This window comes from Aquarana catesbeiana, linkage group LG05 (genome assembly GCF_042186555.1).
Source record: "Aquarana catesbeiana isolate 2022-GZ linkage group LG05, ASM4218655v1, whole genome shotgun sequence".
Lineage (NCBI taxonomy): Eukaryota > Metazoa > Chordata > Amphibia > Anura > Ranidae > Aquarana > Aquarana catesbeiana.
Window position 1 is genome coordinate 209557122 of NC_133328.1, and position 17825 is coordinate 209574946.

General features: G+C 39.7%; 1 protein-coding gene across 6 annotated transcripts in view; it reads left to right on the forward strand.

The window, feature by feature from the left end:
- Positions 1-17825, forward strand: part of SUGCT (succinyl-CoA:glutarate-CoA transferase) — a 1840030-nt gene that overhangs the window by 55048 nt on the left and 1767157 nt on the right. For all 6 annotated transcript variants that reach the window (XM_073630531.1, XM_073630530.1, XM_073630532.1 and 3 more), the window contains exons 5-6: positions 7942-7992; positions 13300-13420. In XM_073630531.1, the coding sequence (XP_073486632.1) occupies positions 7942-7992; positions 13300-13420 (172 nt within the window). The remainder of the gene's footprint in view (positions 1-7941; positions 7993-13299; positions 13421-17825) is intronic.

Sequence of the window (17825 nt, forward strand, 5' to 3'; positions counted from 1 at the left end):
ACCAGTTGTCCTGTCCCTGCAGCTGAAAAACACCCCCCCAGCATGATGCTGCCCCCACCATGCTTCACTATTAGGACTGTATTGGACAGGTGATGAGCAATGGCTGGTTTTCTCCACACATACCGCTTAGAATTAAGGCCAAAAAGTTCTATCTTGGTCTTATCAGACCAAAGAATCTTATTTCTCACCATCTTGGAGTCCTTCAGGTGTTTTTTAGCAAACTCCATGCGGGGTTTCACGTGTCTTGCACTGAGGAGAGGCTTCCGTCGGGCCACTCTGCCATAAAGCCCCGACTGGTGGAGGGCTGCAGTGATGGTTGACTTTCTAAAACTTTCTCCCATTTTCCGACTGCATCTCTGGAGCTCAGCCACGGTGATCTTTGGGTACTTTTTTACCTCTCTCACCAAGACTTCTCCCCCAGTAGCTCAGTTTGGTCGGACGGCCAGCTCTAGGAAGGGTTCTGGTCATCCCAAACGTCTTCCATTTAAGGATTATGGAGGCCACTGTGTTTTTAGGAACCTTAAGTGCAGCAGAATTTTTTTTGTAACCTTGGCCAGATCTGTGCCTTGCCACAATTCTGTCTCTGAGCTCTTCAGGCAGTTCCTTTGACCTCATGATTCTCATTTGCTCTGACATGCACTGTGAGCTGTAAGGTCTTATATAGACAGGTGTATGGCTTTCCTAATCAAGTCCAATCAGTATAATCAAACACAGCTGGACTCAAATGAAGGTGTGGAACCATCTCAAGGATCATCAGAAGAAATGGGCAGCACCTGAGTTAAATATATGAGTGTCACAGCAAAGGGTCTGAATACTTAGTACCATGTGATATTTCAGTTTTTCTTTTTTTAATAAATCTGCAAAAATGTCAACAATTCTGTGTTTTTCTGTCAATATGGGGTGCTGTGTGTACATTAATGAGGAAAAAAATGAACTTAAATAATTTTAGCAAATGGCTGCAATATAACAAAGAGTGAAAAATGTAAGGGGGTCAGAATACTTTCCGTCCCCACTGTGTATGTATATATATATATATATATATATATATATATATATATATATATATATATATATATACATACATATATACACATTTTTCTGATATACATCTATTTTCATATGAATTGTTTCATATGAAACAATGGTATGTTTTATTTCACTTTGAACACTGATGAATTTTTACTATTAAGAATTGTTTTATTAATGGTCTGAAGCACTTTAAAGAGCATTTGAAAAAATTGTTCCTTTTTCTAATTTTCTGTCTGGCAATTCATTTACACAGGGTTACAAATTTTTTTTTATATGTATAAGTGTGTAGCAATATCCAGTGGTTGCACACCAACACTGTGGGGGTTATTTACGAAAAACAAATCCACTTTGCACTGCAAGTGCACTTGAAAGTGCACTTAAAGTGCTCTTGGAAGTGCAGTCGCTCTCAATCTAAGGGGTATATCTGAAATGAGTGGAAGCTCTGCTGATTTTATCATCCAATCATGTGCAAGCTAAAATGCTGTTTTTTATTCTCCTTGCATGTCCCCCTTGAATCTACAGCGACTTTACTTCCACGTGCACTCTTAGTGCAAAGTGGATTTTCCTTTAGTAAATAACCCCCTGTGTGATTTATAACGCGGTGCACATATTGAGTTGGATTTATCACCACATTGGAACTCACTGAGGATATTTTTATTTACACGTATAATATTTGCAAACATCTCCCACAAAGCAGCGCCACACCCACTATCCATTCCTTTAATATCGAACACCACCTAGGTGGTGATTTTACAGTGGAGGCAGCAGCTTACTCATTGTAAAAATGTGGAGAGGGTGTAAAAAACCTTCTCTTCTCACAGACACGTGTTATGTCAACAGTGTCTTAGGCGTTTTGTTCAAAAGTTCAGTAGCCAGACTGTCTTAAACAAAGTGTGAGTTTATTTGGTCACACTTGGCAACAACTTGAAAATATATACAAAGTTAAATTCTTCTTACAGCTTGATGTAGTAAAACAAAAAATAATAGGAACAAAAACTTATATCAAGAAGGTTCAAGAGATGTCTCAGCTCCATCTGTTCTTCTCTATGTCAGAGAGATGTCCGCTCTAGCAGCTGTTTGTGAGGTAGGCTGTATTTAGGCCTAATGTAAACGAAATGTCTTCTGTAGTATTAGGAATGCGTGTGTTCTTCTTTGTGTATGTGAAAAGGTAGTGAAGTCCTTCTGTGTGTGTGTGTGTGAAGGACATGTCTTGTGTGTGTGTGGTGTGTCGTGTGTGTGTAGTAAAGTGTGTGCGCCGTGCGTGTGTCGTGCGTCCTGAAGTGAAGTGTCACTCTGTTTTTATACTATTTCAAATCAACTAGTCAGCAGACTAAAGCCATAGCCATATACGGCTAGAACTAAATATGAAATTATCATATTTGTGATTATTCTAAATATTCTCTTTGCCAACAGCTGACACGTCTCTTAAGCTTCTTTGATTGTCAGTAACACACAACAGATTCTTATAAAAAACTCAAGGTGAATGACCTTTCCAAATGGCCGAATTCTTGTAATGGATATCCTTTAAACTACAGAAATGGAATTCTGTACCAAACCTTACAAATGCATATTAAACTATAATTGGATACATATATAAATATATATTACTTCACACAAACTCAATCTAACTAACTAATTAAATAACTATATCAAATAACTAACTATATTATAGATAATATATGTTTTTACCTTTAAAAAGATCTTTACAATAAAGTCTATGACATATACTCTACAGTATATTCTTATTTGTGAAACCACTGACCTACTGACCTTTAGTCATTAACTTTGCACATGAAGAACAACTGGTACAAAAAATGACACGCACACAACCTAGCTATTTCAAGATTCGTCTTATGCTGAGCTGAGTGAGCTTTTTCAATGTCAAAGCTTAAAAGGGACCCAGATTGCATAAATACAGATCTTGATTGTAAAGCCGAATTAATATAATTATTCTACACTTATATTCAGGGTTAGGAACCACACTAGCATTGCGCAGAACCAGCGTCAGCATTTCTTTAGCCCAATATGTATTTTGCTACATGTTTTTGGTAAAAAAAAACGTGTATATTGATTGGTTTGCGCAAAAGTTATAGCCGCTACAAGCTATGGTAAATTTTTATTTATTTATTTTTACTAGTAATGACGCCGATCAGCGACTTATAGCGGGACTGCGATATTGTGGCAGACAAATTGGACACCTAACTGACACTTTTGACGGTTTTTGGGGACCAGTTAATACAGTGATCAGTGCTAAAAAATATACACTTTCGCTGTACTAACGACACTGACAGGGAAGGTCTAATTAAATGGGATATAAATTTCGCGCAATATTAAGTAAAAATAAATTCAAATAAAAATGAGGTGTATATATATGTAATGTGGAACACTGTTGTCTGTCAGGTGGTAGTGTAAAAATCTCTCTGGTCTGCTGGAAAATTCGCTGTTTTGGTTTAACAAGATGAGGTTAAAATGGCAATATATACTACATTAATCCTCATACCACCCGTACCTAACATGCATAAATAAATATGACATAGTGCATAATAATTGTGCATATGAATGTTTCCAGTAGTGATTCGTGTATGGTCTTCTCAAATCCACTATCCAAAAATGTGCAATAAGACTAAAAGTGCAACCTTAAAAATTATATATAGTGTAACATCTAAAAAATATATATATATATAAATTCCAATAATGTGCAAAGTCCGTTATGTTGCTTTAGTAATTTGTCGATTTTCTAGTGTCCAAGTGATAAAGTTTACTGAAGGATAAGGAAACCTCAAAAAAATAAATAAACTAATAAAAAATCAAAAATAGAAAATCAAAATACAAAATAAAAGTAAAAATAAATATAAAAATGAAGATGAAAATAAAAATAAAAATAAGAATAAAAATAAAAATAAAAATAAAAAATAAAGAATCAAAAATGGAAAATAAAAATAAAAATAAAAATAAAAATGAAATAAAATAAAATAAAAGTAAATAAAGAGGTGAGTCTTAATAAGAAAAATATCTGTGAATAATTCTTCTGGTGTTGAAAATTTTATCTTTCTGCTGCTGGTATCCCTCCGTATGGTCTCACAGAACTCTCACCTTGCATTAGTAGTAATCAGGCATTCTGTGATATGTCTTTAAGGTGTGGGGATAATCTCTGGCAGCTTTCTCTTTCTCTGTTGTTTTCCCTCCTCCAACGCTCTCTTTCTCCAGCTCCACTCTAGTAAACTCAGTGTGGGAGAAATAGAATAGGGAGGGGGGAGAAGAAAAAAGCTCCACTAGTGCATTAAACTTTTAAAATCAGAAGGGGGAATATTTATTAGCTGTTGCTCTTACATTTCTCATATTTAAAAACAGGCAGAGTGAATAAAAACGATCTGGCGTTCTCAGCGCCCTCTCACTTGTGCTTCAGATTCGATGTGTCGTTCCAGCCAATCCCTTTCGTACACAGCACTTTAGTTCATCTGAGCACTTCACCATTTATATCCACTAGCGCGAAGGATAATTTTACATATATTTTTACTGACAGGGAAGGGGGTTAACCTCAGGGTTGATCAAAGGGTTAACTTTATTATTTTAACTTTATTATTTTAAAGGATTTTCCTTTAGTAAATAACCCCCTGTGTGATTTATAACGCGGTGCACATATTGAGTTGGATTTATCACCACATTGGAACTCACTGAGGATATTTTTATTTACACGTATAATATTTGCAAACATCTCTCACAAAGCAGCGCCACACCCACTATCCATTCCTTTAATATCGAACACCACCTAGGTGGTGATTTTACAGTGAAGGCAGCAGCTTACTCATATTCAGGGTTAGGAACCACACTAGCATTGCGCAGAACCAGCGTCAGCATTTCTTTAGCCCAATATGTATTTTGCTACATGTTTTTGGTAAAAAAAAACGTGTATATTGATTGGTTTGCGCAAAAGTTATAGCCGCTACAAGCTATGGTAAATTTTTATTTATTTATTTTTACTAGTAATGACGCCGATCAGTGACTTATAGCGGGACTGCGATATTGTGGCAGACAAATTGGACACACCTAACTGACACTTTTGACAGTTTTTGGGGACCAGTTAATACAGTGATCAGTGCTAAAAAATATACACTTTCGCTGTACTAACGACACTGACAGGGAAGGGGGTTAACCTCAGGGTTGATCAAAGGGTTAACTTTATTCCCTAGGAGTGATTACTAATTGTGGGGGATGTGCGTAGCAGGACCACAGGATCAGCACATTCCCCTCTTACAGAACGGCGGTCTGCCTTGTTTTATAAGGGCAGTCCGCCGTTCTGCCTTTCTCCTGAACGATCGGCGGATCCCGGCGGACATTGCATCTGGAAGACTGGAAGGCTGATTGTCCAATTACAGCGGGAGCAGGTCGCTCACGGCGAGTGTGCATGCCCCAGATCTGGAAGTGCCAGATCAGGTATTAGGTACGTGATCTGACACAAAGCGGCCGCCCTAAATCTGCGGTGGGCGGTCCGCAACTGGTTAAGTAAAGCTACACATTTTTTAATGGTGATGGATGCCATTCATACTAGTGTTTCCCACTCGAATGTAAGATACGTGCAGCGCTGTAAATGAAGTGACAAAATGTGAGTATCAACATAAAAATGATAAATGTTCCTTATTAGTAAAACAGTCCATCTTGATTGTGAAACAATTATAGTCACCACGTGGATAAATAGTGAAAACAGTTGTCAAAATAATCCCCAAAGTAATGAAGGCGTATCATGGATATTGGACCTAAAAATAGCTGATGTTATATAGGTCTAGACAAGCCTTTAATGTCCAATAGCAAAAGTGTAGGTCAGAAGAAAATGTACAGGTATAAATCGCCTTGGAGGCCTTCTCAGGGGTTTGATGTGAAAAAATAAAGATTGTGCAGATACCACCACCCATATGAATGGAGGCTTACCGAAAGGTTGGGACACAAGACAGCGTATGCTGTATCAGAGGCTGAACATGGAGGGGCAGGTTCGGCAGGGGGGATGCAGCAAACAAATTACTTAAAACTGCAAACAACAGGTGGCCTGGAGCAGACCAAAAAAGAAGATCGTTCTTCTTTTTTGGTCTGCTCCAGGCCACCTGTTGTTTGCAGTTTTAAGTAATTTGTTTGCTGCATCCCCCCTGCCGAACCTGCCCCTCCATGTTCAGCCTCTCATGGAGTTGGAAGACCCAGAATGCTGAAGAGTGACTTAAATAAAAACTGAAAGAATTAACTTAAAGTTAACTAAAAAAAAAAAGACAAAACTGATGGCCATAGGTGTGACTTACCATTAAGACACAGACACTGAATACATTAGTAATAGTCAGGACGTCTCTATCCTCCATATGGAGAAGGCATCCCGGTGAAGCACCCCTAGGATTTCTTCTCCAGTGTACCATTGGGATCTCCTCATCTTTGCCAGGGGGCAACTTTTAAGCCTGTTTGACTCATACAGCATACGCTGTCTTGGGTCCCAACCTTTCGGTAAGCCTCCATTCATATGGGTGGTGGTATCTGCACAATCTTTATTTTTTCACATCAAACCCCTGAGAAGGCCTCCAAGGCGATTTATACCTGTATATTTTCTTCTGACCTACACTTTTGCTATTGGACATTAAAGGCTTGTCTAGACCTATATAACATCAGCTATTTTTAGGTCCAATATCCATGATACGCCTTCATTACTTTGGGGATTATTTTGACCACTGTTTTCACTATTTATCCACGTGGTGACTATAATTGTTTCACAATCAAGATGGACTGTTTTACTAATAAGGAACATTTATCATTTTTATGTTGATACTCACATTTTGTCACTTCACTTTTGAATAATTTACAGCGCTGCACGTATCTTATATATCTTATGGTTTTCAGCAAAAATTCTATTTGCAGTGTCAGCAGCTTACACGTTTTGAGTTAATACGTTTTGAGTGAGCGCAAGGTTATTTTGTTTTTTTCTTTCCCACTCGAATGACAATGGATACAATTTTCCCAAATAGTAAACTATGTACACATGTGGTGTACTCTAAACATAATTTCTTTCTTTTTCGTGCATTTGGTTGGAGGAATGAGGTATAAAGCTTGTCTTATGGGCTGCACAGAATTGCATTTATATACATGTTGTAGGTTTGAAAAAAAAAAAAAGAAGAAGGTATCTCTATCAATAATGATATGACACAATGAATTTGAGGTACACAGGCAGGTTGGGATCTTGGTTTGTTAGAATGCTAAATATTTAATAAGCAATATTATCCATTTTTATTATATATATATATATATATATATATATATATATATATATATATATATATATATATATATATATATATATATTTCATTTTATTGAAACATTTTACATATGCATCGCATATTCAAAATAAACATACAAAAAACAAAAATAACAAAAACTGCGACTGCAGGCACAGACTACATTTTGATATTCAAAAGTGAAGCCCAGATAGTTACATTGGTCCAGCTTTATACCAATGTAAGTGTGTATATGTCATACCTGTGGAAGCAGAGAAGCACTGTAGTAGTCGCCACTACCAAAGTGTTCACCTGTACTAAAGTGGGTCCTGTGTTGAGTGGCTGCCCTATTGACACAAGTGCCATTCACTGAATGCTTTACATTTTTCTCGATGAGTTAAAGCCGTTTTCTGATTGGAAGAAGTGGAGATTGTGACATCACCACCCTGACTCTCCACCTTGCCCAACCAGAGAACACCTTGCATTCACTGACTAAACCTCAAGGCTTTCTGTGAATGACACCTGTGAGTGATGAGTGAGCGGTAATACATATTTCATAACCATCCTTGTGTTTTGTGATTGCAAATGGAAAGTAGTGGGCTCACCGCTGCTATCAATGTCAATGGCTTAATTGTTTACTAATATATTGTATTTTTATCATTTTCTCAGAGCATAGCCGTGAACATGAAGGATCCCAAGGGTGCAAAAATTATTCAAGAGGTACTGTATTTTGAACAAATAAACATCAATTTATTTAATAAAGTTTTAATTGTGTTGTATGTAGCTAACCTGATCTATGCTACTGCACTATGGGACCTATTGACAAAGTAGCATTATGTCCTAACCATGCTACTTATACCACTGATTTAATAATACAAAGTATACATGTAATGTGGTCTTTGCTTGCTAATGTTCATTCCAAAGACTAGAATGAAGAAAAAAAGGAGACCTACCATTTCCTTTCACATGGCCTTGAAACACATGACAGCCCTGTATTCTTAACAAGTGTGTCTTGCAGGCTTCACACTGTGCTCTGCATGTTTATAAGTACATTGCAAATGCCAGTGCAGTATAGACTGTATTTTAAGCAATGCCTTGAGGGGAATCTGCAACTCCTTATAAACAGGCTCGTCTCATATATGGGTAACATGCCTGGGTATAATCTACAATGCTTATACTGTATGTACGTAAACAAAAAAAAAAATAAACAAAAACATATATATGATATACAGTATCTCACAAAAGTGAGTACACCCGTCACATTTTTGTAAATATTTTATTAAATCTTTTCATGTGACAACACTGAAGAAATTACATTTTGTTACAGTGTAAAGTAGCGAGTGTACAGCTTGTATAACAGTGTAAATTTGCTGTCCCCTCAAAATAACTCAACACACAGCCATTAATGTCTAAACCGCTGGCAACAAAAGTGAGTACACCCCAAATTGAAAATGTCCAATTTGGGCCCAATTAGCCATTTTCCCTCACTGGTGTCATATGACTCGTTAGTGTTACAAGGCCTCAAGTGTGAATGGGGAGCAGGTGTGTTAAATTTGGTGTTATCGCTCTCACTCTCTCATACTGGTCACTGGAAGTTGAACATGGCACCTCATGGCAAAGAACTCTCTGAGGATCTGAAAAAAAGAATCGTTGCTCTACATAAAGATGGCCTAGGCTTTAAGAAGATTGCCAAGACCCTGAAACTGAGCTGCAGCACGGTGGCCAAGACCATACAGCAGTTTAACAGGACAGGTTCCACTCAGAACAGGCCATCCATGGTCGACCAAAGAAGTTGAGTGCACGTGCTCAGCTTCATATCCAGAGGTTGTCTTTGGGAAATAGACATATGGGTGCTACCAGCATTGCTGCAGAGGTTGAAGGGGTGGCGGGTCAGCCTGTCAGTGCTCAGACCATACGCCGCACATTGCATCAAATTGGTCTGCATGGCTGTTGTCCCAGGAGGAAGCCTCTTCTAAAGATGATGCACAAGAAAGCCTGCAAACAGTTTGCTGAAGACAAGCAGACTAAGGACATGGATTGCTGGAATCATGTCCAGTGGTCTGATGAGACCAAGATAAACTTATTTGATTCAGATGGTGTCAAGCGTGTGTGGCGGCAACCAGGTGAGGACTACAAAGACAAGTGTGTCTTGCTTACAGTCAAGCATGGTGGTGGGAGTGTCATGGTCTGGGGCTGCATGAGTGCTGCCGGCACTGGGGAGCTACAGTTCATTGAGGGAACCATGAATGCCAACATGTACTGTGACATACTAAAGCAAAGCATGATCTCCTCCCATCAGCGACTGGGCCGCAGGACAGTATTCCAACATGATAACGACCCCAAACACACCTCCAAGATGACCATTGCCTTGCTAAAGAAGCTGAGGGTAAAGGTGATGGATCGGCCAACTATGTCTTCAGACCTAAACCTTATTGAGCATATGTGGGGTATTCTCAAACGGAAGGTGGGGGAGCCCAAGGTCTCTAACATCCGCCAGCTCTGTGATGTCGCCATGGAGGAGTGGCAACCTATGAAACTCTGGTGAACTTCATGCCCAAAAGGGTTAAGACAGTGCTGGAAAATAATGGTGACCACACAAAATATTGACACTTTGGGACCAATTTGGATATTTAAACTTAGGGGTGTACTCACTTTTGTTGCCAGCGGTTTAGACATTAATGGCTGTGTGAGGTATTTTGAGGGGCCACTATTTTACAGTGTTATACAAGCTGTGCACTCACTACTTTACATTGTAGCAAAGCGTAATTTCTTCAGTGTTGTCACATGAAAAGTTATAATAAAATATTTACAAAAATGTGAGGGGTGTACTCACTTTTGTGAGATACTGTGTGTGTGTGTGTATATGTGTGTGTGTGTGTGTGTATATTATATGCAGTGTGTAAAAATCACTATTTTATACATTGCCTAAGCATTCTATGGAATGCTTGATTTCACGCATTGCTTGTAAAGTACTGTATATATCAAATGACAGAAACCAGTACTGCCTGGAGGTATCACTGTTGGAATAGATTATTACAATTTTTTTAATTGTACTGTGATAGGAAAAATTAAAAATGCAAATGACAGCCTTCAAAAATCAAGGGATTTATTTCTTATTAGGAGGGTGAGTATGACTGTGCAAGTGATTGCATTATGCCATAGTGGCCAGCTGTGCATCTATAGTGTTTATACCAAAGATAAAATATTTATAAAATCAGTAGGTGGATCTGGATGCATTGTTGACCTCTAAGTAGTGAGCAGAATGGCTCCCCTATCTGTCCTTAAAGAAGAAGTCCAGCCTAAGCTTGTTTGCATGGGCTTCTCCTATTGGTCACTGAAGTGCAATTCATTTTGCACTCCTGTGACCTGTTTTCAGTCTGCTCTCTGCTGACATCACAGGAATCAGTCCAGGCACTTCGTCATCCTGACAATTTGAGTCTGGATCGGCCAGGTGCCTGGACTAATGCCCATCTCAGCCCCTCAGCGAGCCGCTGAGAGCCTGAGACAGCCGCTCCCCACCCTTCCACAGCTCAGCACTCCAGTGAGCATGGAGGAGCAGAGAGATGCTGATTGACAGTCAGCAGTTCTTTGCTTGGGGAGCTGAGAGAACCGAACCATCGGTGATGTTTGATCACTTGGTTCTCAGTGTAAAGGCACCGGGGAACAGATGCAGCATCGGAACGATGATGCATCCACCTAGGTAAGTATGATGGGGTAAAAAACCCCAAACCCAAACTTCTCTTTTAAAGCAAACTTGTGCTTAGACAAAAAATACAGTACAGGCAAATAGCAAACAGCAAAAAATGTAAGCACATACCCTCACTTGCAGGCTCTACAATGTTGTCTTCCGTAATAGGCAACTGAACAACCCATTGGCAGAACAAGGCATTGTCACGTTTGAGGATGAGTATGCTGTAATAAAGGGTTATGCTGCGTACACACGACCGGACTTTACGGCATACATGGTCCGGCGAACCTGAGTCCGTCGGACAATTCGATCGTGTGTGGGCTCCAGTGGACTTTTTTTTTCAAAAGTTTGACGGACCTAGAAATGAAACATGTTTCAAATCTGTCCGACGGACTCGAGTCCGGTCAAAAAGTCAGCTCGTCTGTATGCTAGTCCGACGGACAAAAACCGACGCTAGGGCAGCTATTGGCTACATGCTATGAACTTCCTTGTTTTAGTCCGGTCGTGCGTCATCACGTACAAATCCGTCGGACTTTGGTTCAAGTCCGTTCATTCGGAAAGTCCATCGTAAAGTCCGTCGAAGAGTCTGCAGGACTAAGTCTGCCGTAAAGTCCGCTCATGTGTACGCGACATTAGAGTTTATTATTTAAAAATTCCTGTTTAACCTTTCAGATATATAGGGATTATACAATAATTTCAGTCAACTCGAGAGTACAGTAAAACCTTGGTTTGAGAGTAACTTGGTTTGAGACAAGCAACATTTTAAAATAAATTTTGACTTGATATACAAGCGATGTCTTGATATACAAGTAGCGTCATGTCACAACTGAGTATAAAAGAGAAGAGAGGCGCCTCTAAGTGTAGCAATATGGTTACATTTAATGAAGGCACAACATTTAGCAACATATTGCTACACTTAGGGGTGCTTCTCTTCTCTTTTATACTTTGTATTTCCTGCTGGATTTTGCTTCTAATCCCCTTGTAGAGGCTTCCATTTGTGGATGGACATTTTATGGTTACACAACCACCAATCACACTGCTATAATCTTTTTATATGGACTATAAACTGAAGGACCTATGAATAAATAGTTGTGGAACGAATCATTTGAGTTTCCATTATTTCTTATGGGAAATTTCACTTTGATATACAAGTGCTTTGGATTACAAGCATGTTTCTGGAACAAATTATGCTCACAATCCAAAGTGTTACTGTATAATAATAAAATAAATCTATTTAGCTTGGTTAAAATATGTATTACAGATAATAAAAATAGATAAATACAGGGGAGTTCACAACTTCTTGATTTGAAGTTCCTGGAGGCGATAGTCCTTGATTCATACCGCTTTTGAATCCAACTCAGTTAGTTCTTAGTCTTCCAATCCTATATATAGCAGGCTAAAAAATAGTTAAAACTGGTTTGAGCCACACCATAGAATAGAATGTTATATATTAGATAGATGTGATTACTTTTACACTAATTGATAACATTAAAACTATTACTATGTTTCTTGTAAATCAATAACTATTAAAAAGCTACACTACAGTATGTTTATGCAAATTACTTTGAGAGCGTAGCTCTCTGCATATTGGTTTTGGGAGGGCTTTATCATATCCTGGGAGGATAGAGCCAGGCACAGAAGAAACTGTCTGATAGTTTGTACTGTCAGCTGTTTAGCTGCACTGTTATTTTAGTGTGTTTAAGGCACACCTAGGTGTACTTTAACCACTTCAAGACCAGCACTGACAGTTGCCCTGTCATGCAACACTGTACCCAAATACGTAAGGAAAATGGACACTTCAATGTGATCTAATGTATTGCCACAAAGTTTTTAAATGCAGAAACCTGTGGGTATATTATTAAGTGCCTTTAAAAATCACCCACTGAAGCCAAGTGCAAGTATTCCATTATTACTGGAAGTTTCCTATAGGAGGAATTTGCATTACAATGAATTTGCATTGTGTGCAATGACTAGATGTGAAAGATGAACCCAAAAACTATTAAAAGCACCCCCCCTGTACCATACTGTTTACATCGGTGAACACTCTTAATGCTCACCAGGGCAATTACATGGCACAGAGCTGTTCCAATCAGTGCCTTCACTGTCCAAAATGACAGGATGTACATATAGTCTATCCACCCTAGTAAGGTCGCCATCTGGCCAACTATAACAACTATATTCAAGCTGGAATAAGTGTTTCTATAATAATGTAGATTGTGCCTGTGCTATAAACCAGTGTTTTATATAACATTTTGGACTGGTGGAAGGAGTTGTAATGTGTAGATTTCACGCTAACCTGTTTACTGCTTTATGTTTTTTTTTTTTCGTTTTTTTTTTAGCTTGCACAAGCCTGTGATGTTCTCATTGAAAATTACATTCCAGGAAAACTAGCTGAAATGGGTTTAGGTTATGAAGATGTTAAGAAAACAGCCCCTCATATTATATACTGCTCAATCACAGGTAAACCTTTGAAATATACTTTTTCCTCTTTGTCTACCTTGAGTAGTCAATATGAAACTGTAGAGAAATTTTGCCCAGTTTTTTTTGAGGAAAATATTTGGCATATTTGCGGTTGAGTATAGCATTAATATACTTGTTTGCAGTTGCCTTTACATTTTCCTTTGATAAAGGGGTTTACTTTTCTGACATTCATTATAGCATCATAATGACTTAATTCTGGCTATTATTTTTTTCACCTTCCTTGAAAAACTCCAACAAAATTAGGTAGGAAAGAAGACTTGGAAAACAGCTGCGTTAATCATCCTTCCCTCTGCACCTTTGTTCTCATAATATTATACAGTCAACCGATTGCCCTGTGCTGAAAACTTTCTTTCCTAGTTTTCCAATAGCATGCTAAATTTAATTTGGCCTATGGGGTTGATTTACTAAAGACAAAAAGACTGTGCACTTCTGAAAGTGCAGTTGCACACGGCAAGAGCAGTTGCTCCAGAGTTTAGTAAATGAGCAGAAGCTCTGCTAACTTTCATCAACCAATCATGTGCAAGCAAAAATGCTGTTTTTTTTTTTATTTTCTTTGCATGTGATTGGGTATTCTTTGCAAAGTGAAACTTTCCCTCATTTACTAAGCTTTGGAGCAACTGCACTTGCAGAGTACAATTGCACTTTCCAAGGTGCACAGTCTATTGGCCTAGTAAATCAACCCCTATGTGTCATAGGATCTCATACAGGTTTCTGTTGGAAAAGCCTCTTGTGTGAAATAGACATGCAGAAAGTTTGTGTGAACGAGAGGAAAAAATGCTTTGAACTGGAGAACAAAAAGAAGAGATGGGTTGAAGGTACAGTAGCAAAAAAGATTTACAGTTCTAACACTCAGCACTTGCATTACGCTTGCTATGTATATCGTGAATAGTATTTGTTTTGTCGTTAACAAGATTTTATTGTTTTTTTCAAGGAACATTTTGTTGAAAAAAAATATGTGTTTAACCATAGTATAAAGCATGAGAAATTTGTCTTCCACATAATACGTTTTTTTACAGTAGCAATTACAGAGATGGAATGGTGATAAAGAGAAGTGGTAGCCAGACTAATGCCTTGTACACACGGTCGGATTTTCTGATGGAAAAAGTGCGATCGGATTGTGTTGTCAGAAATTCCGATTGTGTGTGGGCTCCATCTGACTTTTTCCGTCAGAATTTCCGACACACAAAGTTTGAGAGCAGGATATAAAATTTTCCGACAGCAAAATCCGATCGTTTAAATTCCGATCGTGTGTACAAATTCGACGCACAAAGTGCCACACATGCTCAGAATAAATTAAGAGAGGAAAGCTATTGGCTACTTCCCCATTTATAGTCCCGACGTACGTGTTTTACGTCACCGCCTTCAGAACGATCGGATTTTCCGACAACTTTGTGCGACTGTGTGTATGCAAGACAAGTTTGGCCCAAAATCCGTTGGAAAAAACCCGATGGATTTTGTTGTCCGAATGTCCGATCAATGTCCGATCGTGTGTACAGGGCATAAGACTGGCCATAGACGGAATGAATTTCACGAAATTCAATTCAGTCAGTGTTGATGGGGTTATAACTCCTGCCGAGCCATTGTGTTCTCCTGGTGTGGGGTTATAGCCTGGAGGGCACTATTGCTAGCCGCTAGCAATAATCGCATTTAAAATGCGGCAGGTTGGTTGTACCCACATCGATCGATCGATGAACTTGGGTACAATTAGAGCGATAACAAAAAGAAAAAAAGGAAAAAAATAAGGAGGAGGGAGGGGGTTGTGCTCTCTTTTTCCTTACTTTTCCATATATGCATATGTCAGTGAGTAAGGGTAAGAATTGGGTGCTAAATAAAACTTGATCCATGATTAACATTGCTTGTGGAATTTGGCCATCCTATCATATTTCCTAGTAGTTCATTTACTGAAGATCATGACTTATGAGCCCCAATGCTTGACCTCCACAAAGGGGACAGTCTGGAGTTCTCTAGACGCAAGCGATTTACTCTTTTTGCCGCTTTGAAAATGTGTGTGTCTAATTCGAGTTGGATGCTTGTGCACATCTGAAATTGTTTATTTTAAAGAGCATCACAGAGATCTTTACAAGATGATTTGCCTGTGACCATATAGATCATTTGATAGACCCTGATCCAAAACCTTGTAATCTGTATCTTGTAATTTGCCTTTACTGCCAATACTTGGGCAGAACTTTTGGCTGTGTTGGTCCACATCCATTTCCAATTCCCCTATGTTGTGTGTCCATTCAAGTCATCCCATTTGAGAGCATAAGAAGGGAAGGTACTTCTAGTCTGTGTGAGCTGAGCAGGAGAGAATATACCAGTGTAGTGAGGCCCTGGCCTCCTGGTTTGTTCGTTAGGGCTCCTTCAGAAAGTGTATGGGAAGATAGGTCAGTATTGTTGTGCATTCGTGACTGCAAGAAATTTTTATTTTGGAGATATTGAAAAATGTTCCTAGAGTTGAACAGGGCATGTTATTACTCCAAGGCTGCCATGTCACTGGCAGGGAAGGGGTTAACACTAGGGGCGATAAAGGGGTTAAATGTGTTCCCTTGTGTGCGTTTCTAACTGTGGGGGCAGTGTACTGACTGGAGGAGGAGACATATCGCTGTTCCTAATTACTAGGAACAGCAGATCTGTCTCTCCTCTCCTGTCAGAACGGGGATTTGTGAGTTTACGTACACGGACATAGCACCCGCCGGCCACGCGCTTTGGGTCCCCCGCCGTGCAGCGGGCGCGGGCCTGCTAATGCTCTTACGTACAGGTATAACGATTTGAGCAGGGGAGCCAACCTGCCGCTGAAAATGTACACGAGCCGGTTGGGAAGTGGTTAAATAGTGGATGCATACTGATTATTTTTTGAAAATAAAGATATTGTTTAATATCACTTTAAAAACTCAGGGAATTCAGGTCTAGGGTACTTGGATGACCTTCTTCTGAAGGACCCGTCTCTCTTTCAACTATCTGTAAAAATCCACAAGACATTTCAGATACTTTCAGTTTGGTAATCAGCTTTCAAAAGTCTGCCCTTTAACCTTTCCTTCGACTAGAGTACTTAGGCCTCATTCTAGACACAGCCCAGGCAAAGGTCTTCCTTCCAGAAAGCAAACTCATCTTTCTAAGATCTCCTGCTCAGAACCTAAAATTAAAAAGTCAACCCTCAGTAAAATTTTCTGACAGTTCTGGGCCTCATGGTGGCCTCATTCAAGGTTGCTCCCTTCACCCAGTTCTATTCAAGGCCACTCCCACGCAACATCTTGTTAGCCTGAAACAAACACTTTTCTTCTGTTGATCTCCCTGCTCCCCCCCCAGCAAGGAACTCGCTAGTTTGGCTGGATTTGTAATCCAACCTTGACAGTGGGGAGATCGTTTCTTGCTTTTCTTTTTTTTTTTTTAGGTTAGGTTGTGTTTATTAGAAGATTTTTTTTTCTCTGTACAAATTAAAGACATATATACAAATGACAGCAAAAAGACACAACCTAAATAATGAATAAAAACCCACACCATCCCATCGCAGCACAGATTCATATAAAAAAATTTAAGCGGAGTTCCACCCAAAAGTGGAACCTCTGCTCATTTGTCTCCTGCCCCCCTCCGGTGCCACATTTGGCACCTTTCGGGTGGGGGGAGCGGATACCTGACAGGTATCCTGTCCCTACTTCCGGGAGTCCGGCTGCGGCGCATTACGTCAGCAGCTTGGCTCCCTCCTTCTTCCCCGCTGGGCCAGTAGGATAGCTCAACACTGCTTCCCGCATGCGCAGTAGGGACCCGGCGTGAAGCTGTGATGCTACACTGCCGGGTTCCCTTACCTGCAATGGCGGCAGCAGCACCCGACAGCTGATGGAAACAGCTGCGGTGCTAACATCGCTTGACTTCAGGACAGGTAAGTGTCCTATTATTAAAAGTCAGCAGCTGCAGTATGTGTAGCTGCTGACTTTTACGTTTTGCAGAAGTGGACGGACCTCCTCTTTAACCTCCCTGGCGGTTTTCCCGAGTGTGGCTCGGGGTTAAAATTCAGGACCATTAGCGGTAACCCTGAGCCACACTCGGGATTACATTGCAGGATCCTGGTGTGGCTTTACTTACCTTGTCCCCGGGATCCTGCGATGTCCCCCGCTGTGTCTGCGGGCTCCGTCCTCCTCCGAAGCCTCTCCGTGCCGCACGGGGCGGAGCCTGGCGGCAAATTCAAAAAAGTGTAAAATCATAACACATACAGTACTGTAATCTTACAGATTACAGTACTGTATGAAATTATTTCACATCCCTTTTGTCCCCAGTGCTTTGTCCTATGCCCTGCATGCAGTTTTATGTTATATATACTGTTCTTTCTGCCTGGAAACTGGAGATTGTCCATAGCAACCAAAAAGTGTCCCTTTACATCAAAAGTGGC